The 27,680-nt window shown below is 35.2% G+C and overlaps 1 protein-coding gene across 6 annotated transcripts in view; it reads left to right on the top strand.

The window, feature by feature from the left end:
• Window positions 1–27,680, top strand: part of ZZZ3 (zinc finger ZZ-type containing 3) — a 109,111-nt gene that overhangs the window by 24,305 nt on the left and 57,126 nt on the right. For 2 of the 6 annotated variants that reach the window (XM_024734559.1, XM_024734558.1), the window contains exons 2-4: window positions 17,367–17,500; window positions 19,100–19,253; window positions 24,322–25,877. In XM_024734559.1, coding sequence (XP_024590327.1) covers window positions 24,373–25,877 — 1,505 coding nt within the window. In that variant the 5' untranslated portion in view covers window positions 17,367–17,500; window positions 19,100–19,253; window positions 24,322–24,372. Of the gene's footprint in view, window positions 1–17,366; window positions 17,501–19,099; window positions 19,254–24,321; window positions 25,884–27,680 lie in introns of all 6 variants that reach the window. The other 4 variants (XM_024734557.1, XM_024734554.1, XM_024734556.1 and 1 more) reach the window with 3 other exon arrangements.

Below are 27,680 nucleotides of genomic sequence, written 5' to 3'. Positions count from 1 at the left end.
AATATAAGACTTTTAACAACTGAAGTATAGTGGATTTACAATATGTGTAAGACTTGTTTTTACTATTTTAAAACAAGCATTTACAATCATAATTATTTGTAACCATTTTCAAAATGTTATGTACAGCTAGGCAGCTCTGAAAGATAGTTTTAGTGAGGAATATTACTGAAAGGAAGACATTTATACAAATTGAAGTTAATAGAGGGATCTTTACATCAGACATTTCACATAGGCCTTGCTGAATTATTAATACTTACATTGCAAATGTTTACTGAAGGTGAACCATTGTACAGAGCTGAGATTCTGTCTTAATGATGGTAAGTGCATAGTAACATAACGTTCTCAGTTAATGTATCTTGAAATAAATCAGTCTTGATAGTCCAAGAATCATTTCCAAACTAGTCTGTTCCACGAACAGCCAAGCTAGTTTGGACCTCAGAATGATGTATAGATGCATTCCCATTTCATTTTTTGAAAGTCATCTGTCAACTAAGGGAATATTTTTGACTTATGAAGTTGAAAAGTTCAGATTGTTTATCTCGCTTCAGGCAGAACTAAATCAAATTGTTTAAATGATGGCCCTTTAGGGCTCTTTTTCCTTCTTTTGCTTGGGCACAGGGAGTTTCAACCTTATTTTTTGCTGCTGTAGAGAAAAATCCTATCCGTTAGGCTATTTCATTAGCCATATAAACAGATCTCATGGAGGAACTGTGATTGGTGCTGCTTGCGTCATATGCTCTGTGTGTGTGTGTATGTGTACATATACATATATACATGTAGATGGAGTCAGCCATGTTTAAATCAACTGTATCAACACACATTAGTTTTACTTGATCTTGAACTTTACATAAATGGAAACATACAGTATGTTCTCCTTTGTGTCTGTCTTCTTTGGCTGAACATTATGCTTATGAGCTTTTTATTGTTGCATGAACTTTTAGCTTATTTTCATTGTTGTATACTGTTTCATTGTGTGAATAATCAACAAGTTATATATCTATTGTTGATGGGCATTTAGGTAGTTACAAATAGTGCTGCTATGAACATTCTTATACATGTCTTTAGATGAACATACGCATGCATTTCTCTTTTTTCCCCCATATATATACATTTCTATTGGCTATATACCTAGGATTGAAATGATTGGGTCAGACAGTGTGTATTTATTGAACTGTAGATATTGACAGTTTCCCAGAGTGGTTATATCAGTTTACACTTTTGCAAGTAGTGTATCAGAGTTCTGGTTGCTCCACATTCTTGGTCAATTTTTATTTTTTTATTTTTTGCCGTGGTGTAGGCTTGTGGGATCTTAGTTCCCCGACCAGGTATTGAACCCGGGCCCTTGGCGATGAAAGCACCAGAGTCTGAACCACTGAACTGCCAGGGAATTCCCTCTTGTCAATTTTTGTTTTGCCTTTTTAAAAAATCATAGTCATATGGTTTTGATTTTTGTTTCCTTGATGAATAATGAAGTAGAGCATCATTTCATGTTTATTGGCTAATTGGCTTTCATTTTTTGTGTGGTCAAATCTTTGCCTGTTTAAAAAATATTAGGTGTGTATCTTGTTCTTACTGGTTTATAGGAGTTTTTAAAATATATTGGAACATGAGTCCTTTTTTGATTGAAATATACATTGCAAATATCTCTTCCCACTCTGGATTGCCTTTTCATTCTCTTAATGGTATCTTGTGCTGAACAGAAGTTCTAAAATTGTAACATAATCCAGTTGATCCATTTTTTTTTCTTTTCTTTCTTTTCTTTTTTTGTTTTTTTTTTTTGGTCCACAACACGATGGGGATCTTAGTTCCCCAACCAGGGGTCGACCCAGTGCCCCCTGCAATGGAAGCAGTCCTAACCACTGGCCCGTCAGGAAATTCCCAGTCCATTTTTTCAAATGCTGCTTTCTGTGACCTGTTCAAGAAAATCTTTGCCTGTTCCAAGATGATAAAGCTGTTCTCCTGCTAAAAAGTTTTTAAATTTTTCTAAAAAGTTAAAAAAATTTTTTTACCTTTCCCATTTAGATCCGTAGTCTGTCTGAATTGATTTGTGTGTATGGCATGAGGTAGTAGTCAAATCACATTTTATTCCATATGGATATCTAGTTGACCCTCTGTAATCTATTGAAGAAAACCTTTCTTTCCCCACTGTACTATAGTTTTACCTTTGTCATGAATCAGATGACCATATTTGCTCATACCCCTTTTGGTTAAAAAATAAGTAGCTGGGGCTCCCCTGGTGGCGCAGTGGTTGAGAATCTGCCTGCCAATGCAGGGGACACGGGTTCGAGCCCTGGTCTGGGAAGATCCCACATGCGGCGGAGCAACTAGGCCGGTGAGCCGCAACTACTGAGCCTGCGCGTCTGGAGCCTGTGCTCCGCAACAAGAGAGGCCGTGATAGTGAGAGGCCCACGCACCGCAATGAAGAGTGGCCTCCGCTTGCCACGACTAGAGAAAGCCCTTGCACAGAAATGAAGACCCAACACAGCAAAAATAAATTAATTAATTAATAAACTCCTATCCCCAACAACAGCAACAAAAAAAGTAGCTGTTTCTTTTAAATATTTAAAAATACTGTCATGACTAAAATCCAGTCAAAGGTAATTCTAGAAGAAGCAATTTTAATTTTGATCTTACAAATCATTTGTTTGATCATGTTGTGTCAACATTAACTATTTAATTGGTTTCCTTCTCTTAAGTTTTCTATTCTAGGAGACAAATAGGAGATAAATACAATGAAGGGCACTTTTCGTATCAAGCCTTAGGCTCTGTCTTGTGTTCAGTCTTTACACCTTTCCAAAGGTGGAAATCTTTTCCCTCTTCATGAACAGAGAGAGGGAATGAGTTTGCAGGAGAGACTGAATGACTTACAAAGAAGTATAAAACTCTTCTAGTTCTCTGTTAAATGATGTCATTGTTTAAACAAGAAGCATACACAGAAAACAGTAATGGACCTGTCAAAATATCTTCTGCTTTTGATTAGCACTGGAATATTCTCACAGACTTCATGTAAGTAGGGTAATGGTGTTATTGATATTCTTAAGTAAATCTATATTTTAACTTCTGGTAAATTTGACTGTTGACAGCCATTGGGAGGAAGTATTAACATAGGTCATGTATCATCTGTTTATTAGATATAACCTCTCTTGTTTTCTTCTGGAAGGAGTTCTTCATTCACAGTGTTTACAGAATTATTACCATAATATACAGAGCCACATAGTCTCATAGATTGAACTCTGGTTTGAGCAATAAGACCTAGGCTCAAATTCTGGCTTTATTAGTTGTGTGATCATAGGCGTTTCTTGAGTTTGTTGCCATATGCTACCGGAAATGAAGATCATGCCTATCCTGTATACTTTTGAGATTATTGTGAAGGTATAATGAGAAAGTTGTTATTATAAAGCACAGTATCAAAGTGGTTAAGACTCTTTTCTGCCACTTAATTATCTGTGTAATGTTGAAGAAAATATTTAACTTTTCAAGCCTTAGTTTTCTCATGTGTAAAATGGGAATAATAATAGGACCCCCCCCCCAGGTTTCTGAGAGTTTTAAATGAGATGATGAATATAAAGTATAGTGCCTAGCATTGGACATAATAAATGTTAACAGTCATTATTATGTGTATCTATTGATTATGTAATATGTACTGGGAGTACTTTATATAAATTATTTCATTTAATTCTCAGGACAATTCTGTGTGGTAGGAATGCTTTTTCCCCATTTCACAGGTGAGGAATGAGTGTCAGTTAATTGCTCAAAGTCATATAACTAGTAAGTAGTTTAGTTTGGATTGGAACCTAAAACTCTCCCCCCACCCCAACACCCAGTATATTAAGATTCCTTTCAGATATATGCTGTAGGTACCTTTACACCATATAGACGAATCACCTTTGATTCATGTTTACAGATTTTTTCAAAGACTGATTTTGAGTTTTCCAGTGTTTTCAAGTATCTTTTATTCCAGTCTTCCTAGGTTTCTTTAATTTGCTCGATAGACTAGAACTTATACTACAGAAATAAACATGCTTTGTTGATATGTAATTAAGAACAGTTAATAGTTTGTTTATAAGCCACTAGACTCCTTGAGTCTGGCTGACTTAGCTATTACAAAGTGACTTTAGACTTTGCCTCTGGTAAGGGAAAAATACTCTGATTTTATCCTCTCTTTGTAAGGAGCTTACTTCAAGTTGAAGTGCAAAACTGTAATTGACTTTCTAGCCAAGGGAAGAAAGTCAAAAGACCCCAAAATGAAAAAGTACCTAGCTTTAAATATTTCTGGTTGAAATCTTTTGATGCTGCGTCTGGGAAAATAGAAATAGATATTGTATTCAAGGGAAATTTGGAGAACTCTATTGAGGTTTTCTTCCTTGTTCTTTTAATTTTTTTCCTGATGCAGTCCAGGTTTTGAACTTGGAATACTAATAGAGACCTTTAAATTATCCTTAGGCATTATGATGGGCTTTCACATTTCATTCCATCACTGTAAAATGGGCAGCATTCAAATGAACTCTCTCACTTGGTGCTATATATTTGTTTAAAAAGCATTTTTAAAAGAGTTTTTATGAAAAGGTTTATGTATTTGGGATCAAAAGATATTCTACTGGTAATTCATCTGTGTAGTTGAGGTTGTAAATCATTGGGAAAATGTGAATTTTTATCAACAACTTGGAATATATGTTCTTTGTGGAGTTAGATATAGGTGTTTATAAAAGATAACTTGTGTATTTGTAGGTCGTAATAACACCATTTCCCAAACATTAATCCTTCTCCTATAATTTTATTGTTTTGTTTGCTGAAGATTTGACTCCCTTAATTTTTCTTCGAACTAACATTAGAGCATTCACTTATATACCATAAGTCAGAGAAAGCAGATTAAATGATCTTCCTTACCCTTGCGCTATGACGTCATTAAAGTGCACATAATGTACAAAAAAATATATATGATGAATGATTAGATATGGGTATGGGTGGGTGGGTTGGATGATAGAGGAAAAGGGAATTAAAAAGGTTACTCCTAGGATTTTAGCTTTGGCAGTAGGGTATTTTGTAGTATCATTCATTTAGGTAAGTAATTCTGATGGAGGAACCAGATATTCGTATTGGGGCTGAAGGGAAGAGGTGAATTCACTTCTGAACAAGTAGAATTTGAGGTTTTTGTAGAGTCCAGCGGGCAGTTGGATATAGAACTGAAGCTCTGAAGGGAAATGTAGAAGCTGCTGTATAGATTGAGGAGCCCAAAGCATTGAAGTTATTGTGCAAGGATAAAAGAAGGCAGTAACAAAGGAGGGAGTAGAACAGAACCTTGCAGAGTATTCCTGAGCAGAGGAGGAGTAATTCTTAGAATCTTTGACTTTCTTTTAAAGCTCCACATCCAGAGTATTAATGATAGTGAATTCGATTTGGCCTGCTTTCAAAATCTAGGTTGAAGTGGCTACTTTCTTGCCACTTCCTCTGATAATGAACTGGTATTTCTCCCATAGCAGTAGTATTCTCTGGAACTGTCCTTCATGTTTCTGCTCTTGCTATCTACAGTCTGTTCTGCACAGAGCTGTTGGAATGATCCTTTTAAATAAATGTCACATCATGGAACTCCCTTGATTAAAATTCTCCAGTGGCTTTCATCTCACTCTGAATAAAATCCAAAGTCCTTACCATTGCCTACCAGGTCCTACATGATCGCTATTCGAATGTTAGGTCGTTCTTAGAGATTGTCATACTGAGTGAGGTAAGTCAGAGAATGACAAATGTCATATGATAATGCTTGTATGTGGAATGTAAAAAAATGGTACAAATGAACCTGTTTACAAAACAGAAATAGAGTCACAGATGTAGAAAACAAACTTATGGTTACCAAGAGGGAAAGGTGGGGGAGGGATAGATTGGGATTGACATATACACACTACTATATATAAAATAGATAACTAATAAGAACCTACTGTATAGGACAGGGAACTCTACTCAATACTCTAATGACCAATATGGGAATAGAATCTAAAAAAGGGTGTATATATGTATATTATAACTGATTCACTTTGCTGTACAGCAGAAACTAACACAACATTGTAAATCAACTATACTCCAATAAAAAATTAATTTAAAAAATGTCTGGTCATTAGAGAATTCCCCCGTGACCACTCCCATCATTTTCATTGTCTTATCTTGCTTTTTTTTTTTTTTTTTTTTTTTGGGGTAGGGGGGCCTCTCACTGTTGTGGTGACCGGGGCACGAACCTGTGTCCCCTGAATCGGCAGGCGGACTCTCAACCACTGCGCCACCAGGGAAGCCCTTTGCTTTATTTTTTGTAGTACTTATCTGACATAATTTATCTGTTGAATTGTTTATACAAAATGTAAGCTCTGTGAAAGCAGGAATTTACCTCTTCCCAGTGTCCAGAACAGTGCCAGGACCACAGTTGGTCCCAGTTAGTATTTGTTGAATGAATGAAAACAAGTGACAATATTGGATGTAGTCACTTTCCTGCTTAAACGTTTATTCTTTTATTCCCTTTGTTCAAATTTATTAGGATACTCTTGTTCCCTTCCCATTATGCTCTTGAGTTCACATTCACACAGCAGTCAGAATGATCTTTTAAAACTGTATATTAGATTGTGTCATTCTCTTCTTTAAAATTCTTCTATGGAATAAATACTTCAGATTAAAAGTACATAACAAGGGCTTCCCTGGTGGCGCAGTGGTTGAGAGTCCACCTACCGATGCAGGGGACACGGGTTCGTGCCCCGGTCCGGGAAGATCCCACATGCCGGGGAGCGGCTGGGCCCATGAGCCATGGCCGCTGAGCCTGCGCGTCTGGAGCCTGTGTTCCGCAACGGGAGAGGCCACAACAGTGAGAGGCCCGTGTACCACAAAAAAATAAAATAAAATAAAATAAAAGTACGTGAAAAAATTAAAAAGTAAATTAAAAAAACCCCAAAGATCAAATTCCTATCATGGCCTACAAAGCCCTTCATGATCTGGCACCTGTCTGCTTTAAAGCTTATTTCATTATGCTTCCTCCCTTGCCCACTTAAGGTCCAGCCTAACTGGCCTCATTTCAGTTCCTCTGATATGCCAAGGCTTTTTCTGTTTCAGTACCTCCATTGATACTGTTTACCTTTTCTTAAACATTTTTCCCCTTACTGATTTATCCTCCATATTTACTTTTAGTTTGAATAATGTCTCAGTAATAATGTTTAATTAATGTTTTCTAAGCATCAGGGAAATGATATGAGAGGCCTTGCTATAAACTAGTTTTGGTGAATGAAATACAAATGAATAGAAGAGTATAGTAAGTAGTAATTTTCAAACTCCTAGGGGAATAGTTTGAGGGAGGGTGGGCAAGCTTACTGTCATGCAATGACTTTACCTTTGTTTTTAACTAGAGCAGCTTTACTTTCTTCTGTTTCTTTAGCATATAATTTAAGAGTTCTTGCTTTAAAAAAGAGTTTGGAAAATACCACATGTGCTCAGTGGTATGATAAGAGCTATGCACGGGATTCCCTGAGAACACATAGCTTCTTTATGGCTAAAGTCTTTTTTTTTTTAATTAATTAATTTTTTGGGGTGCGTTGGTCTTCGTTGCTGTGCGCGGGCTTTCTGTAGTTGCGGCGAGCGGGGGCTACTCTTCCTTGCGGTCCGCGGGCTTCTTATTGTGGTGGCTTCTCGTTGCAGAGCACAGGCTCTAGGTGTGCAGGCTTCAGTAGTTATGGTGCTCGGGCTTAGTTGCTCCATGGCATAGTGGGATCTTCCCGGACCAGGGCTGGAACCCGTGTCCCCTGCATTGGCAGGTGGATTCTTAACCTCTGCGCCACCAGGGAAGCCCCACATAGCTTCTTATAGGAGTTGGTTGCATCTGATCTGTGACTTGAAGGGCAACATAAATGTTAGCTAGCAAAGGAAAGAAGGTAAAGACACTTGAGGCAGAGGTAGTAGTTTTAATCCTTGGTTGTTTGTTTATCAAAATTATCCTTGGAACTCTTAAAAATATATATATACCTCTACACTTTGTGATAATTCATCAAGCTGCACGTTTAAAATTTGGGTACTTCTCTGTATGTATACCATACTTTTAATAGGTAAGTTAAAAATAACATAAAAAATGAGATAACATAGGGGACTTCCCTGGCGGTCCAGTGGCTAAGACTGTGCTTCTACTGCAGGGGGCATGGGTTCGGTCCCTGGTCAAGGAACTAAGATCCTGCATGCTGCGAGGTACAGCCAAAAAAAAAGAGAGAGAGAGATAATATAAAATTTAGATATAATAAAATCACCCCTTTAAAATGTATAATTCAGTAATTTTTAATATATTCACAAAGTTCCATAACCATCACCTTTAGAATACTATCATCACTCTAAAAAGAAACCCCATACCCATTAGCAATCACTTTCCACCATCTCCTCCCTTCCTCCAGTCTCTGCAACCACTAATCTCCTTTTTGTAGCTTTTGGCTATGAATTTGCCTGTTCTGGATATTTCATATAAATAGAATTACACAATATGTGACCTTTTGTGACTGGCTTCTTTCACTTATGTTTTTAAGGTTCATCCATGTTGTAGCACGTATCAACACCTCACTCCTTTTTATGGCTGAATGAATATTCCATTGTGTACCACATTTTGTATATCCATTCAGCAGTTTATGGACATTTGGGTTGTTTTCACTTTTTGCCTATTATGAATAATGTTGCTATGAACATTCATGGACAAGTTTTTGTGTGAAAGTGTTTTCTTTTTGCTGGGTATATATCTAGGAGTGAAATTTCTGGGTCATATGGTAATTCTATCTTTAACTTATTAAGGACCTGCCAGACTTTTCCAAAGCAGCTGCAACATTTTGTATTTACACCAGCAAGTTATGAGGGTACCAATTTCTCCATATCCTGTCAGTATTGTTATCCACTTTTTTGTCATATTAATCATAGTGGGTATGAAGTGATATTTCATTTTGGTTTTGACTTATATTTCCCTGATGACCAATGATATTCAGCATCTTTTCATGTGCTTATTGGCTTTTTGTACATCTTTTTTGCAGAAATATGTATTCAAGTCCATTGCTCATTTTTTAGATTGCTTGCCTTTTTGTTTAGTTGTAAAGGTTCTTTGTAGATGAGTGATTTACAGATATTTTCTGTCATTCTGTGGTTTGTCTCGTTATCTTGATACAGTTCTTAGAAGCACCAAAGGTTTAAATTTTGATGATTCCAGTTTATCTGTATTTTCCTTTGGTTGCTTCTTTCTTTTTAGTTTTAATTTTTAAATTGTGGTAGAATATACATAACATAAAATTAACCATTTTAAAAATTGAAGTATAGTTGATTTACACTATTGTGTTAGTTTCAGGTGTAAAGCATAGTGATTCAGTATTTTTGCAGATTATATTCTATTATAGGTTATTACAAGATTAAAGTATATAATTCCCTGTGCTGTATGGTATATCCTTGTTGCTTATCTATTTTATAGTAGTTTGTATCTATCAATCCCATATTGCTAATTTGTCCCTCCCCCCTTCCCTCTCCCTTTTGGTAACCACAAGTTTGTTTTCTGTATCTGTGAGTCTGTTTTGCATATATATTCATTTGTATTATTTTTTAGATTTCACATATAAGTGATATAGTATATGTCTTCCTGTCTGACTTATTTCACTAAGCCTAATCTCTAAGTCTATCCATGTTGCTGCAAATGGCAGTATTTCATTCTTTTTGTGGCTAATATTCATGTGTGTGTGTGTGTGTGTGAGTCCATAAAATTGACCATTTTTAAAGTGTACAGTTTTGTTTTTGTTTTTTGGCCGCATTGGGTCTTCGTTGCTGTGCGCAGGCTTTCCTAGTTGCGGTGAGTGGGGGCTACTCTTCATTGCGGTGCTTGGGCTCCAGGTGCACGGGCCTCAGTAGTTGTGGCACGCGGGCTCAGTAGTTGTGGCTCTCGGCCTTGGTTGCTCCGCGGCATGTGGGATTTTCCTGGACCAGGGCTCAAACCCGTGTCCTCTCCATTGGCAGGCAGATTCTTAACCACTGCACTGCCAGGGAAGTCCCTAAAGTGTACAGTTTTAATGGCATTAAGTACATTCACATTGTTGGGCAGTCATCACTATCATCCACCTCTAGAACTAATTTGATTTTGTAAAACTGTAACTCTATCCATTAAACAATAACTTTCCATTACCCTCTTTCCCTAGTCTCTGGAAACCACCAGTGTATTTTCTATCTCTATGAATTTGACTACTTTAGTTACCTCATATAAGTGGAATCATGTAGTATTTGTCCTTGGTTGCTTGTGCTTTAAGGGTTATATGTAAGAAACCATTGTATAATCCAAGGTAACAAGGATTTATATTTATTTTTCTTCAAGGAATATTATAATTTTAGCTCCTACATATTGGTCTTTGATTCATTTTTAGTTAATTTTTGAATGTAATGCAAAAATAGGTGTCCAGCTTTCTCTTGCATGTGGATATTCCATTTTTGTTAGCACCATTTTTGGGGAAGATTATTTTTTCCCGCATTGATTTATCTTGGTTCCCTTGTTGGAATAATTATCCTTTAAATACAGAATCTACAGTTATACCACTTCTTTTTTTTTTTTAATTTATCTATTTATTTGGTTGTGTCGGGTCTTAGTTGCGGCATGTGGGATCTTTTGTTGTGGCATGTGGGCTTCTCTCTAGTTGCGGCACACAGGCTCTCTAGTTGAGGTTCGTGAGCTCAGTTGCCACACGGCATGTGAGATATTAGTTCCCCGACCAAGGGTCGAACCCACGTCCCCTGCGTTGGAAGGCGGATTCTTAACCACTGGACCACCAGGGAAGTCCCTCCTTGTTTCTTAATATTAATAATTTATATATTTTTTTCCTGATCAGTCTGGCAAGAGATTTATCAGTTTTATTGATGTTTGTTTTTCTGTTTTCAGTTTTCATTGATTTCTGTTCTTTTATTATTCCCTTTCTTTTTTATATGGGTTATATTATTCTATTTTTCCCTAGTTTCTTAAGGTGGAAGTTGATGTTGTTATGTTGAGTTCTTATTTCTTTTCTAATGTTTTCTGCTATAAATTTTCCTTTAAGTGCTGCTTTTGTTGCATCCCACAGATGCTAATATGTTGTGTTTTTATTTTCATTTAGTTACACTATTTTCTAATTTCTCCCTTCATTTCTCTTTGACTCATGGGGTATTTAGAAACATGCTATTTATTTTGAGATATTTCGGGATTTTGAGATATACTTTTAGTATTGATTTCTAATTTAATTCCATCATGGTTAATTTATATTACTTGAATATTTAAAAATTTATTGATATTCTTTCCAAGCAACTTTTTCCAAATAACTATTTTAAAACTGATTTTAGATCATTTACATTAGCTGTAGTTAAGTTTAAACCTACTACCTTGCTATTGTTTAAAATTTTTTCTTATATTGTCTTTGTTCTCTTTTCCCTCTTTCTGCCTTCTTTTGGATTTAGTATTTTTTTTATGTTTTATTTCTTTTGTTGGCTTATTAACTATCATCTTTTTTTTTTTTGCAAGTGATTGCTTTTAGGGTTCATAGTCTACATCTTTAACTTATCACAGAGTATCTTGAAATTATATTATACCATTTCACATGTAATATAAGAACCTTACAACATTGTATTGTTGTAAGGTTGTTGTTGTGCTATTATTACCTGGTTGTTGTGCTATTATTACCTTCCTGGTTGTTGTGCTACTATTGCCTTTCTGGTTGTTGTGCTATTATTACCTTTTACTTCTGTGCATGTTATAAACTTCACAGTATATTGGTATTATTTTGTTTTAAATAGTCAATTATCTTTTTTTTTAAAATAAATTTATTAATTTATTTATTCATTTTTGGCTGCATTGAGTCTTTGTTGCTGCATGCAGGCTTTCTCTAGTTGGCGGTGGCTTCTTTTGTTGCGGAGCACAGGCTCTAGGTGTGCGGGCTTCAGTAGTTGTGGTGCATGGGCTTAGTTGCTCCGAGGCATGTGGGATCTTCCGGGCCCAGGGCTCGAACCCGTGTCCCCGGCATTGGCAGGGAATTCTTAACCACTGCACCACCTGGGAAGTCCCAGTTATCTTTTAAAGAGATATAACAACTAAGGGGAAAACTCTTAGTTTTACCCTCATTTTCCATTTCTGGTGCTTTTCATTCATTTGGTTAGATCCAGAGTTCCAACCAGTATCTTTTTTTTTCTGCCTGAAGAACTTCTTTTAACATTTTTTGGGGGTGGGTGGGGGCTGTGCCACGCAGCATGCAGGATCTTAGTTCCCTAACCAGAGATCGAACCCACGTCCCGTGCAGTGGAAGCGCAGAGTCTTAACCACTGGACCGCCAGGGAAGTCCTCTAACATTTCCTATAGTTTATTTCTGTTGGTGATGGCATCTTCCAACATTTACCATTTGAAATCATCTTTATTTCAACTTAGAGAACATATCTTTCAAAAACTATCGAATTATCAGTTGATAGTTTCTTTCAGTATGAAGGTAAACTTCACTGTCTTGTGTTTTGTGTTGTTTCTAGTGAATAGTCTGCTTTCAATCTTATTCTTCCCGTGTATGTAATGTGTCATTTTTCTCTGTCTGCTTTTAAGATATTCTTTTTTTTTTTTTTAACTTATTTAAAGCAATTTGCTTATGATGTGCTGTGCTTTTCTTCATGTTTCTTGTGCTTGGGGTTTAGTCTCTGTGATCTGTGTGTTTATAATTTCCGTCAAATTTGAAAAATTTGGGGCCATTACTTTTTCAGACATTTTTTTCTGCTTTTGTGCACTCCAGTTACTCATCTACTAGGCCACTTGATGTCTCACAGCTCATTTATGCTTTTTTTATTCAGTTTTGTTTGTCTCTGTGCTTTATTTTGTAGTTTCTGTTGCTATGCTTTTATGTTCATTGACATTTTCTTTGCAGTATCTAATCTGCTGTTTATCCCAACCAGCATTTTTCATTACTAGAAGAATCAATTTTTAAAAATATCTTTCATATCTGTACCTAACATGCTTAACCTTTCCATTTATCTTTCTGAATGTATTAACAACAGTTATAATAACTGATTTAATGTTCCTGCCTAGTAAATCTTTCATGTATGTGTCCTTTTTTATTGATTGATTTTCTCATTATATGTAGTATCTTCCTGTTTCTTAGCATGTCTGGTAGTTTTTTATTGGATGCCAGACATTGTCAATTTTACGTTGTTTGGTGCTAGACGTTTTTGTATTCCTATAAATATTTTTGAGTTTTGTTCTGGGATACAGTTAAGTTCCTTGCAAATGGATTTATTCTTTTGGGGCTTGCTTTTAATCTTTGTTAGGTGGGACTAGAGCAATCTTTAGTCTAGAGCTCATTTTGTCCCACTACTGAAGCAATGCCCTCCTGAGCACTGTACTTGATGTCTTATGAATTATGAGTTTTTCTACTCTACCTGATAGGTATACAAACTATTCCTGGCCCAGTGTGAACCACGGGCAGTGGTATACTAGAGCTTGTGAGGGCCAGTTTTCAAAATATTGGGAAGTTTGTGAGCTGGCTTAATTCTTAATAGAATTAAATTATATACACTTATAGTTATATCAGTTATATTAAGAATAAAGGTGATAAATACTCAAAACTCATTACTTGCAAATTATATTATTACTTATTACTATTTTGATGCTTTGGTGGTAATTTATTATATCACTATTTTAGAAATATTCTGTAATGTTTAATGTGTTATCATGTATCTCTTCCCATCTTTGCACTCAGTGTTATTCCTTGATAGCTTGAAATTGGCCATGGGTAGGAGTATTCACACCAGAGTCATTGGTAACCCTGCAAACCAGGAACTATAAACCACCAACTGCCCTTGGTTGTTACACATTTTCTAGCATACCCCTGGCTATGGGTAAGAGTGGTTTTCCAGGCCTTGGATACACTGCATATACTGATCAGTGCTCAGCTCAAGACTTGAGGAGGATCTCTGCAGATCTCCTGAGGTCTTACTTGCTCTCTCTGAAGCTGCCTCCTCTCTGGTACAAGTGTTCTGGGAACCTTAGCTACTTGGGTCTCCCCAGACTCTGTGCTTCATTTTCTTAAATCAGGGAGACTGCTTTGCCTGGGATCACCCTCCTCACTCTGAAGCTTGGAAACTCTCCAAGCAGGAAGCTGGGGCTTTGCTTTATTTGTTTCTTCTCTTTCATTGATCACTCTCCTATATTGTCTGGTTTCCAGTGTCTGAAAAACATTTTCATATATTTTGCCCAGATTTTTAGTTGTTTCGGATAGGAACGTAAATCTCATCTCTGTTACCCTGTCTTGGCCAGAAGCGGAAGTCCCTTGGAAGTGTTTTAGATAAGAGAGTGACAGAAATGTGTGCTTTAGACCCCGCTGTAGACCATGCATTTGTAAGGGACAAGACTTAAAGTAGAGGGACCAATTATAAGTCATGTGGGTTAGTTCTAGTGAGAAGTGATGAAGGCCTAATGTTAGTCATGGATGACACTAGAGAGGTGGGGAACGATTTGAGAAGCGTGTATGGGGAAGAATCTAGTTCAGGGTTTGTAAAAGGATGGGTCATGAGCCATTTACATCTCAGTCACCTGTAGTGTGTTTGATAAAAATGAGGATTCTGTGTCCTGCCCCACCTTTATTGAATATGAATTTCTAAGGATGAGGTTTAAAAATTTGTATTTTAAATAAGCCCCTAGGGTAATGCTTACAAACACTAAAGTTTCAGAAGAAAGTGATGGAATTTTTTTTTCAAAGGGTGAGCCTCATCTTTGGGGGATCCCTACATTGGAATGACCTGAAGTGGTTAATTAAAAATAAAGATTTATGTGTGCATGTCCAGAACTGCTGAATCTGAATTTCTGGGGCAGTTAGTTCCAGGAATTTCTTAGGCACACTAAAGTTTGCCTGCTTTGCAGGTATAATCTCACTGAGCTTCATAGTAACCCTGAGATGTAGTCGGCCGGTATTATGTCTCCTGTTTTATAGGTGAAGAAATGAAACGCAGAAGTGCAAAGTGGTTTTCTCTTGGTCAAACAGTTATTATTGATGGTGGGTAGAGAATCATATTTCCTTCTCCTTCCACCAAATCTGATGCTCTTTCTATTTCCTTTCTGTTGACTATGTAATAAGCTTATCTCTGAAATCTGTAGGAGTCATCCAAGACATTGCATGTGTGGTTACAAACAATTTAGGGAGCCAGGAAAGTGTGATCTTCTTGGTCATACTTTGTACCAAGTGAAAATTCGGTTCAGCTCTCTATAGCAAGTAACTGTGATAAACTTAATTGTCTAGAAAAAGTATTTTTGTTTTTGACCATTATCTTAGTGCTTTTTACAACCAGCTTTGAATGTCCCTCTCTGTTTTCTTTTAAAATCACTTAAAGCCATAGTGTACTGCAGTGCATGTGTTCAGTATTTTTCTTATAACAACTGAAGAATTGGGTGTGAAATATGAATCTATATTATAACCTTTGTTCTGAGTTTTTATCCCCAAGGTCTTATAAAACTAAAAAAAAAATTCAGTGTCTTATAATTTAGATTGCATTTAGCTTGGATGTCACTGTTTTACTTTTATAGTATGTTGTGTGGCTTATAACTTTGCTATATTAGGAGAACTGATATATTTTCTAGTGAGATTTTCTGTAGTCTTTTGAAGTGATTTCAAATGTGCCGTGAATCTGAGATCCGTAATCTGTTTAACACAGTAGTACTAGTGTTAGACTGCAAATGGTAGGAAAAGTAATTCTTTTCAGTCAAGATTGGCTTCTGGATTTGCTTTTGGAATTCTTGAATAGTCAATGAATTTTGTTAGTACGTGAAAACAAGCAAAGCTCTGTGGCAAAGAATAAATAAGGCCTTAGGAATGGGATTTAAATGGTTTGTTTTCTATTTTGTATGCGTTTCAAAAGACAAAGTAGCTAAGTTTTTTAAACTTCTGGAAGTAAGTTATATATTTAAATAGTTCAAATTTAAAAATTATTGTAGCTTGTCACAATTCTAAGTAGCTTTTCTGCTCCAGAAAGCCTATAGTATTTGTGCAGAATCTTAAATATGAAATGTATAGTGAATGAAATGAAGACTGCTATGTAGGGAATATAAGAAGAGTTTTGACTATTTTAAGCTTGTTACAAGAGAATTTATATCAACTTTTAAATTTAGGAATACCTAGATCTGTATTAACTTTTTTTGGCATTTCCTAAAGTCTTTTTTAACGTTTGAAAAAAAATGAGGTAATGCACTGGCAGTCCAGTGGTTAGGGCTCTGTGCTTCCACTGCAGGGGACCCAGGTTCAATCCCTGGTTGGGGAACTAGGATCCCACAAGACGTGTGGAGTGGCGGGGGAAAAAAAAAAAGAAAACAAATAATAGGAATGAAGTGTTTGAGGATAGATATTAGTATTTCTTAATCGCTATCGATTGTGTTTTTTTTCCTCCAATTAAAAAAAATTTAAATATAATTGATATTATGTTAGTTTTCTACTGTATTTTAGTGAAACTTTTCACTGAGAACATCTGTCAGGTTGACAACTCCAGTAACATTTTATCCACAAAACAGATGTAAGGCTATCTGCATTTTCTGTGTAGATTTTGGAATTTGGGATGGTACACCATGCTGAATCATTTTAGAATGCCATTGATAGATTTCTTTGACATATATATGACTTTTTTTTAGCTTATTTTTCCAATAATAAACGGGTAGAAATGACTTAAAGTTTTATATAATGCTTTTCATTATCATTGTAAGCACATTGATGTGTTTCTCAGACTTGTAACCTACAACCATGTGTATGTTTTTAAGAAGCTTACTTTTCTTTAAGGAACGTTTGTACAGCTACATCTTGATTTGTATCTTCACTTATTTTGTCACATTTATTTTCTATTTATATTCAAAATAACATGGTCAGATTAGTCACAGAGGGAAAATCTAACCAAGACAAAAATGTTACTTTAAAAGACATAGAATATTTTAAAGTCACATTTAGGGGAAAGTCATGATCTTTTTTACTGCATTCTTAAGCTTCTAGATTTATTCCCTAATATTGTTATAAAACACAAAAAAGTACTTTTCTATTAATGTCTGAGAAATTACTGATATATCTGTATGTCTACATTGGTAGTCAGAAAAGGAATCTAAGAAGCTCTAAAACTTGTAAGAATTTTAATTTAGAATTAAATTTGAAATATTTTATGTGGGTACTGTGAGAAGCATTTGTAAGAGTGTTAACAAATCATCTTAGTCTGCTAAAAAATAACACATATTTTGTAGCTAAATATAAGGAATTATTTGTGAAATTTATTAGAAAATGCAGTGTGTGGTGTGTTAAGAAATATTATCAGTTTTATCCACAAATCTGTAAACAGTAACACATCCATAGTGACTATATTGTGGTTTCCCTTCACAGATATCAAGTTGTGCTAGTACAACCATATAAATAAGTAATACCTGAAGTCACAGTGTAACATGGACATTAACAGTGATGACAGATAAATGCAGACGCTTGGGAGTCAAATACTAGGCGAAACACTTTTTAAAAAGGTAAGAAAAAATGTAATCTTAATTAAGGCCAAGTGGGCTTTAGTTAGTAGAAGTAATTGAAGTTTCCTTTTCACTGTATTAGGCTTTTAAGAAGCCTAATCTGCCTAATCATCTGCATGATCCTGTTTATCTTAATACTGGTAGGACTCAGCTGTAGGTATCAGTTCTTCTGTGAAAATAACTGTTGCAGATCTCCTTGCCTGGCAAATATCATAATGGATGATGTTTCAACAGCAAACCCTACCCAAATAGGATAGTAACGTGACTGATTGGAACTTGATAGAGGGCTGGAATGGGCGTGCCAGCGGATACTCAAGAGACACATCCTAAACTGTGGATCCTCTTTGGCTCTGTTGTTTGCTACCATCTCCATACACCATACAGTGTAATGCTTTACCATGTTTGTGAAAGGATTTCAGGGTTGAGTACAAAGGCGTTGGCAATTCGAATGTTATAAGAAGAGTGAAGTTTCAAGTCAAGGGTTACTTTTTTGTAGGACCATTTTTCACCCTCCTCATGTTAATTTAGAACATTTTTTAATGTATATTAAATAATTTTATTTAGACAATTTTCCTACCTTGTGCTTTTCAAGAATTTAGAAGACATATCTGGGAGAGGTTGCATCTATAGATATTAGATATTAGCCTTGTTGCCCTCTTGCTGACTTAAACTGTAATCTTTATTTTTTCTAGGCAGTAAATCTAGTTTACAAAGCTTGATAATTGCATCCATTTTTATTTTAAAAAATTTTTTGCATTAGTTTTTAAGTTGCAATCTTTTACCAAAAATAGTGTCACTTCTAGAATATCTAGTTTTATGTTTATAATAAAGTGACAATTTCCATCATGAACATCGTTAGTCTTTTTCCTGGTGTTCCTCCTTGTTTTTGGATGGGCACTCATAGTAACCCATTTATCCAGATTCTCTGAAAAGGATATCATAATACATTATTATAAAGTAAAACTGTAATTAGCCAGACTGTCCAAGAAATGGATTATAATTAGATTAATTAAAATATCTGGCCAACTGGATACTAAAGCCAGAAAATCCTTATTGTTTTTGTTGAAAATCCATATGCCAAAAATAATAGAAATTTCCCTTTATAAAAAAATTTCCCTTTGTAAAGTCTTGTAGCACTTTATATAACCAAAGTTGTAATGTATATATATTGCAGAAGACTTTGTTGATTCTTTGTTGTACATAATCTAAATTAATTTTGTTGTTCAGTTCCTAGTTTTAAATACCTGAAAGCCAAACTTTGGGAAGGCCTCTAGAATAAGAGTAAGAGATTATAAATTCCGTATGAGAAATCTTCTTATCAAGGGCAGTCTTTGGGTCACCTCAAAACAATATTGCCTTAGACTCTAGAAAAGAACTGAGTTACATTTTGACTCAAAATAATACTGAGTTGTTGTAAAGATTTAGTATATTTCAAGCTCTTTTTGGTTTGTTTTTGTTGGTTTCTAAAAATCCTTTTCCAGTTTCTTGATATATCTGAGGCTATAAAGTTAACAAGAATTACCAAAGATGTTACTAAAATATTTTAGCATAAGTTAATTTGATTCCTTAATTCTTTTTTTTATTATTTTATTTTTAAAGAAAGGAATTTAGGAAGTTCTAGTATTCTCCATGGCTGAAGCTGAGAGTCTGAAACCATGATGCTTAAGCTCTATTCTAGATCATAGCTCCAACTCCTTCAGGATATAAGGAAAAGAGATAATATTTCCACAATGATAGATCTTTGGTTATACAGGTAAGTTATTTAGTTTTGTAGTAGTGAAGACAACTATAGTCTGTTTGTTTGCCTGTAATTAAGGAGAGGAGGCTTGTTATTTTTCTATACTTCCTTCGGTGCATGGAAAATTGTGCAGTCTGGGTAGCTGTTCATAGGAGCGCAGAGCTATAGGGAATGGCGTAGGGATGATATATTTTTCCAACAGGGGATAAATGAAGTGACTTAAAGTACATTGAAATCTCTAGAGCATTATACCTTTCTTTGACACTAGGTATTTTTGATTCAAGGGTAGTATGAAATTCCTTGACTTCTCTTTCTCCCTTGTCTTTTTAAGTGTATATTCATTCAGCTCTCTCTATATCTATATCTATGTCTCTCTGCCTACCCCCTCGCCCCTCTCTGAATGGGGAAGAAAGAAGAGATCCCTTTAAACAGGGGATCAAGGTAGTATGTAATAGAGTTCCCAGGGTTCAAAGAGACTGATATTAAGAACCTTAAGTTGAATTACATAGATAGGTCCCCAGGTCTCACTCTCCTTCTTTTAACCTTATAGATACTTTTGACATTATAGATAATAGTGGTAATTGCTCAGCAAAGAAATTTGTCTTAAAAGAATTGTGTGACAAGGATAGTCCCTAAACCGTTATTAAACAGTTCCTGTTTATGTTCTAGACAAATAGAAAAAGAATCATTGGTAACACTTCCCAATTGCTCTTGTTCTTTTTGCCTTTCACTTTGGTTTGTCTACATGGTATCATGACCAGTTCCTAAAAATTGTTCACTTAATAAAACTAAATAAATATCAGCTAGAACATTGATGTTAATGAAGGATTGCCAGTCCTTCAATTCCCAAAATAAACCATACTACTTCAGTAATTATAGTGGGAAAAAAAGCTTACAGGCAGTGTCTTTGAAATATCTTTTGAGATTTCTAAAGTAAAGGTGATAGATAGCTGGAGTAGTGTTTCATTAGGTGGACCATTTTACTTTCAGTCACTGAAACAGTGATACAGATGTGATCACAGGGGCTGGAAATTTATGATCTGAAACATAGCTGATACTGTTTCAGAGAGCGTTTCAGAATCCTATAATTATATTTGAGAATCCTATAATTAGATCCTACAAGTAGATTCAAATTTGGGAGAGGGTAGTTCAGCAGTAAATAAATGGGTGAGACATATGGAATTATAGGTAGGATTTGGGCCTCAATGTGAATGGACAGGGTAAAATTTGGTTGACTCTCCTTCTGAGATATGTCCTGCAATAGAATGAAAACTCACGAAGGTGGGGAAGAGAGGAATTCTAGTGATTGATTATATTCTCTTCCCTCTATTGTAGAAAATGCCATATTCATTAGTTTGTGGGTAACATAGGAAAAACGTCATTCTAGTTGCTAGATTGGGTTTTGCCCATATGAATCTGTTAACTAACAGTTTCCCTTAATTCTAAAACTAGAGTGATTGATTGAATTACCAGTTCTAGTTGGGTGCTGGCTAATGTTTAAACCATGTTAACTATTTACTTAACTAGCAGGGGTATTTTCTGAGATACTTTGTTTGTAAATGAGTTTTTTTCTCTTCCTTTAGCAACTTAATTTTTGGCTGGAATATAATTTTGTACTCCAAACCTCTTCACTAAATTTCTTTAGTAACTCTTGTGTTATGCAGCTAAAATGAGGAAGACAACTGCTTTTAGTCTATAATACTTTACAAAGCATGGCAAAACAATGTTGAGACTTGGTTGAGATAATTGGAGCATTGTTAGTCTCTTTTCGGTAATTGAATTTTGCACTCAGTTTATCAGATAACTACAGAAAATATGTGTCTTTATAAATGCTTATTCAAAAATAGAAAAGATAATGAAGAAAAAGTTAGAACAGAAGAAAAAAGTCATTAGAAGGAAGAGTGTTGAAATTTCACTTAACTCTAATCTTCAGGATTTTAACCAATTTAATACCTTAAGTATATGTAATATGTTAATTTCAGGCAAGAGATTTTTATAGTCCTCTATTTGGTACTTCCTTAGCCAAAGGGATAATGGTTTTATTTATAAATTTTTTATTATTAGGATCAAATAAAGAATTAAAGGATATGTTATAAATGGTCTAATTTAGTTTGAAACTTGATATATTTTAATAGACTACTGTCTGGATGCAGTGGTCTAAGGCACTGCTTCTCAAACCCTAATAGACATTTAATGACCTGGGAATCAAATTAATTGGAAGGTCTAAGGCAGGGCCTGATATTCTGCATTTGTAACAAGCTTCCAGTAGATGTCCATGGTGCTAGTTCTCAGGCCACACTTTTTTTTTTTTAAGACTTTTATACTTTACTTTAAAGACAGTAAATATGAGTCACCAAATTTCTGTACAAAATATCCTATTGGTTTCTTTATTATTATTATTATTTTTACTTTTTATTGGAGTATAGTCTATTTACAATGTTGTGTTAGTTTCAGGTGTTCAGGCCACACTTTGAGTTGCAAGAGTTTGAGGTACCACAAGGGTTCTTATCACAAAACAGTTTCATTTAAAATATGGCCCAATAGCATAGGGTTTGAGAACTCTAAAACTTGGACTTCATTGTAGTTGTGAACGGAATAAAAATATTTTTAGGGACCAAAAGAAATGAAAAAAGTTTAAATATTTCATGTTGATCCGTGTTTTGATTGATCACTGGAATGGTGCAGAAATAAAACAGACCCTCATTATAGGTGGTGTTTTATAATGATATATATATATTCTTTGTTAGTAGTTTTGGGTACTACTACTAGTAGGATTACTTCATTAATAATGATAGGGCAGAAATTTTGCTCTCATTTGGGTTGGTGTGGAGAGAAAAGGGCTAGGAATGCCTGTTACCAGAATCATTTGAAGTTTATATGCCCTTGATTGGCATCATATTTTTAAAAATAAAGATAAACAGTTTTTTGTGTGTGTGTTTATAAAATATTACTATTGCCAATATTATTTTTGAACCATAAATCACGAATATAATCAAATTGGCATTAAAGATATTTGCATTAGGTTTTATAAATAAAGTTTATAAAATTAGCTTATGTTTTCTTTGTTATATTTACATAGGTATTTAATATTTAAAAATCTGTAATCTTCAAATTTGAAGGCTTCAGATTTGGATACATGAAACAAATACATTGATTTTAATATTTTTTAGTTTGTGCTCTTTTGAAACATCATCTGAAGTTTAACTTAAAGTTTTGTAATTAAAAGTGGATGTTTATGGGTCATTCACTGTTTATTACCTGTGAATAAAAATAGACTGTAATCTTGATAAGAAGATTTTAACAGAAGAGAATTATATATCAGGTCTGACTAATGAGTCCCAAAAGAGTAAAAGTTTACTTTGAAAAGCATTATTTTTAAGTTCTGATCAGTGTTCCATACTTACTGTTCATGTGATTGCTATGGAAATCTCTAGAAAGAATTTTCACACTTTAATCCCAGGGCTGATTTTGTGAGTCTTGTAAGGTTTTTAAAAATTGTTAATTAAAAAATTAGAAGTATGCCATACTCTGAAACAAAACTAAATTCAACTGACTTACATATTTTACAGGATACTTCTTCACTTTATTCATTTTGTCAGCAGGCAGGAACAAGAAGGCAGTTTCTTCTTTTTGTATGTGATACCGTGTTGCTGTATCTTCTGTAGCTCTTAATAACTTTTCCAACTGTTAGATACTTCTAAGTTGAGGCAAAGGAGAGATTGTATTTGATTTGTGGGGAGAGGGGTAGAATGGCATTTGGAGGGTTATAGGAGAGTGAGCTTTTGGGAAAGCTGGCAAAAGGGATGAGGGAAGAGGTTCCTGTGCAGCTTTGTACTACAACCATTACTGGCCTCTTTTCTCTGTCCATCCTGCACCCCGTTTGAAGTCAGGCAGTGAAGTGGCGAAGTACCTTTTGAAAGCTAAATAGAGGAGGAGCAGAAGAATGGAGACTTGAAATTTTAACAGCTCCTTTAATTCTGCTTGTTGGGAGAACCTTGGAAAATAATCACTGAATCGCTCAGTTTATACAAATGGATCAATCAGGGCAGTTTTCAGTTTCCCTCTCATTTGTATTATAGAAGCACCAAAGCATCCACACCAGAAAGCCTGCTCATCTCCTCAACACGCATTAATACTGTGGCATACACATATACTCAGGAGTTCAAAGAAGGAAAGGATGGGGTTATATGTGTATTCCTGATTTCTTAAATGTAATATTTGTTTGGCAGTGTGCTTCTTTCCCTTTTTCTTCTATCCTCTTTAGAATACTTCCTTTCACTTGCTAATTTGTGGCTCTACTTCTAGAGACTAGGGTGGCTTGGCTTTGCTCTGTATTGCTCTTAGCAAGTATAAGCTACGGTTGTGATTTCGTTCATCTGCTTAGTTATAAAAAATTCTACTGCGATTTCTGTTCATCTGCTTAGTTATAAAAAATTCTACTGCAACCAAAATTTTTTGGATGCCACGTGGTTTGTTATCAAAGAATTTGACCTGAAACTCATTTTAGTAAGAGTGAATTAAAAAGAGCAGAGCCTGTCTTTTTACCTCCCAGAAGTGTTGAGAAAACATGAGAAGTGATTGGGATAGTTTATATGATAGCTGCTATATAAATTCAAGATTATTATTTTAATAACCAAGATGAAGTCCTGTCTTTGAGAGAGATCTTTCTGGGCGCTTTGCCCCTGTATATCTGAGAGGTAGATACATAGCGAGGAAGGTTAAGAGCGTGGAATCTAGGGCCCTGTCCAGCAGTTTACTAGCTGTGTGAATTTGGACAGATTACTTAAACTGTATGTGCCTCAATCTCCTCGTTTATGAAGTAGGAATGATAATAAGCACTTATTCTAATTGTTGTTAGACTTAAGTGAGTTAACGTATGTAAAGCATATAGAACGATTCCTGGAATGTATTAAGTGCCATATAACTGTTAGCTAATATTATCACTTTTGGAAATGTTAATAAAATAATTATATCACAAAATTTAATATGGCTATACATGGATTAAAAAGTTATAGCTTTATACTTTTGTTTTAGGTGTATTAACTATTACCTTTTTCTCATTATTTTGTTTACGTTTTTGAAGGTTTCCCAATGAGTGGATCATGATGACCGTATTGTAGGGACTTGCCATAGTATGGCTGCTTCCCGATCTACTCGTGTTACAAGATCAACAGTGGGGTTAAACGGCTTGGATGAATCTTTTTGTGGTAGAACTTTAAGGAATCGTAGCATTGCTCATCCTGAAGAAATCTCTTCTCATTCTCAAGTACGATCAAGATCACCAAAGAAGAGACCAGAGCCTGTGCAAATTCAGAAAGGAAATAATAATGGAAGAACTACTGATATAAAACAGCAGAGTACTCGAGAGTCATGGGTAAGCCCTAGGAAAAGAGGACTCCCTTCTTCAGAAAAAGATAACGTAGAAAGGCAGTCTGTAGAAAATTGTGAAAGAAGGCAAGCAGAACCTGTTTCACCAGTTTTAAAAAGAATTAAGCGTTGTCTTAGATCTGAAGCACCAAACAGTTCAGAAGAAGATTCACCTATAAAATCAGACAAGGAGTCAGTAGAACAGAGGAGTACAGTAGTGGACAATGATGCAGATTTTCAAGGGACTAAACGAGCTTGTCGATGTCTTATACTGGATGATTGTGAGAAAAGGGAAATTAAAAAGGTGAATGTCAGTGAGGAAGGGCCACTTAATTCTACAGTAGTTGAAGAAATCACGGGCTATTTGGCTGTCAATGGTGTTGATGACAGTGATTCAGCTGTTGTAAACTGTGATGACTGTCAGTCCGATGGGAACACTAAACAAAATAGCACTGGTTCCTATGTGTTGCAGGAGAAATCAGTAGCTGAAAATGGGGATTCGGATACCCACACTTCAATGTTCCTTGGTAGTAGGAAGGAGGACAGTTATATAGACCATAACGTGCCTTGCACAAATTCAGAAGTGCAGGTCAAGTTGGAGGACCACAAAATAGTAACTGCCTGCCTGCCTGTGGAACATGTTAATCAGCTGACTACTGAGCCAGCTACAGGCCCCTTTTCTGAAATTCATTCATCTTTAAGGGATTCTGAGGAGGAAGTAGATGTGGTGGGAGATAGCAGTGCCTCAAAAGAGCAGTGTAATGAAAACACCAATAACGCCCTGGACACAAGTCTTGAGAGTATGCCAGTCTCCGGAGAACCAGAACCATCTTCTGTTCTAGACTGTATTTCGGCTCAAATGATGTCTTTATCAGAACCTCAAGAACATCGGTATACTCTGAGAACTTCACCCCGGAGGGCGGCCCCTACCAGAGGTAGTCCCACTAAAAACAGTTCTCCTTGCAGAGAAAATGGACAACTTGAGGAGAATAATCTTAATCCCAGTGAAACAAATGCACCTGTTAGTGATAATATAAGTCAGTCTGTCACAAATCCTGATGAAATTTCTCACAATGAAAAAGGCATGTGTTGTGACTCTGAAAATTATGGGAGTGAAGGACTAAGTAAGCCATCCTCAGAGGCAAGACTCAATATTGGACATTTGCCATCTGCCAAAGAGAGTGCCAATCCGCACATTACAGAAGAGGAAGATGATGATCCTGATGTTTATTACTTTGAATCAGATCATGTGGCACTGAAACACAACAAAGAGTATGTGTAAATATGGTAACCATGAATTCTGCTTTGTTTATTATTCCCCAAGTTTTCATTTATTCATAATGTCTATAGCATTTTTATTACAGCTAAAATTAATGCTTTAGCTGAAATTTTGGGTTTAACACAATGATATTCTCAACTCTTAAAAAAAAATTTTCCGAAAAAAAGACTAACATCCAGCTTTATTAGCCTTCTCAATGGCAATATGGTTTTCTAGTTTTAAGATTTCACACATCTCAAGTTAGAAAAGACATGTGGGAACGTGGTTGATGGTGTTTTTATTTTTTAATAAGTTTTATATTATTTGAGTTAATTTATAAAATAGAAACATCTTTAGTTATCACAGTACACTTGTAGAGCTTTATGAAGTGTATGTGGTGTCCACATAATGTAGAACAATTAATGAGTGAATAAACATCATCCAAATAAGGGAAATCTGGCAGGCTACAAATCTACATTTATCTTAGTTATTTACATCTAATTTCCAATTAAAACTTTTGATTTAAACAGTGTGCTTTATGCATCATCTTTGACTTTTGTGACGTAGAGAAGTAGATATTAGTGTTAATACTGTGACAGCTAGTTGTATGTTGTAATTAGCTTATTAGCAAGAGTTAAGTCTGCTCTATAGTTTACATAAAGCATTTGAGACAGATTTCTTTATTTTCCTGATTCTAAATTATAAGGGGAGACTGTATCTTAAAATACTATCTGTTCTCAACCTTTGTGATAAAGGTACTTTTTAAAATAAAGAATTCGGTGTCCAGATTTACCACGATTTTGCTTAGATTTTCTTTACAGTACTCTGGGCAATAACAAATGAATTGGAGCTATGTCTAAATCGTGAAAGGAACTGTTAACAAAAGTGCTTATCATAAATATCATAATCAGCAATAGTAAAAGATAGACTTAATCACGTTTACTTTTACAGAGTAGGCTTTTGAATAAATATCACAATCAGATTATATAAACTGTAAAAATACTTATTTGAGGAACCTTTTTAATGTTTTTGTTGTGGCGGCTGTCAGATCCTGCTATATATTGGATGAAAGTATCAAATCCTGCCTTGTAGAATATAATAATCTTTTGCCACGCATTATAGATAGTTTAGATTTGTACATGATAACATGGTGGCCTTTTAGCATAGGTCTCTTTTCTGAAAATTTTCTTCTGTTTTCTTTATAAACAGCATTTTAATATTGTGTTTCATACATCATTTTATCTGAGCATTTTACTTATTTTGTGGAACTGTTAGCATTTTCATGTATTTGAAATGTTTGAAGTCCAGTTTGAGATGAAAAAAAATTCATAAATGAAGTTTTTTCAATTTGAGATAAATTGAGTTCTTACCATTAGTATCATGTATCAGTTTTCAAAAGTAGAGTTTTTTTCCTGCAGGCACTAGGAAGCAGAGCATGTGTCTTGGGGGAAATACCGAAAAGTCTGGAAGCATGCATATTTACAAAATGATACTCTATTCTATTCTTTGCTTTTTATTGTTTCTTTGGCAAAAGAGGTACTCTCTTATTAAGGGTTAACTGGTTATTAATCATGGAAAATATTCCCATTAGTACATTATGTTACTTTTTTGGTAAGAGCTCTTCTGGTGATTCTGAAGAATGATGTTCCTATAAAATGATTCTCTAAAGATAGTGGCCATAACATTTGAAGAGTGAGGTACATATTCCTAAACCTTTGAGAATGAGAACAATAGTTTCATGGGTTCCTTAGGATATACAGAGTACTTTGGAATTTGGATGATAGTTGCTTTATTAGGACAGTGTTCTCAAGTTAAAT

The sequence above is a fragment of the Neophocaena asiaeorientalis genome, unplaced genomic scaffold (assembly GCF_003031525.2).
Source record: "Neophocaena asiaeorientalis asiaeorientalis breed wild unplaced genomic scaffold, Neophocaena_asiaeorientalis_V1.1 scaffold15, whole genome shotgun sequence".
NCBI lineage: Eukaryota > Metazoa > Chordata > Mammalia > Artiodactyla > Phocoenidae > Neophocaena > Neophocaena asiaeorientalis.
Note: the sequence above shows the minus strand (reverse complement) of the source record. Positions and strands in the feature narration are given on the sequence as shown.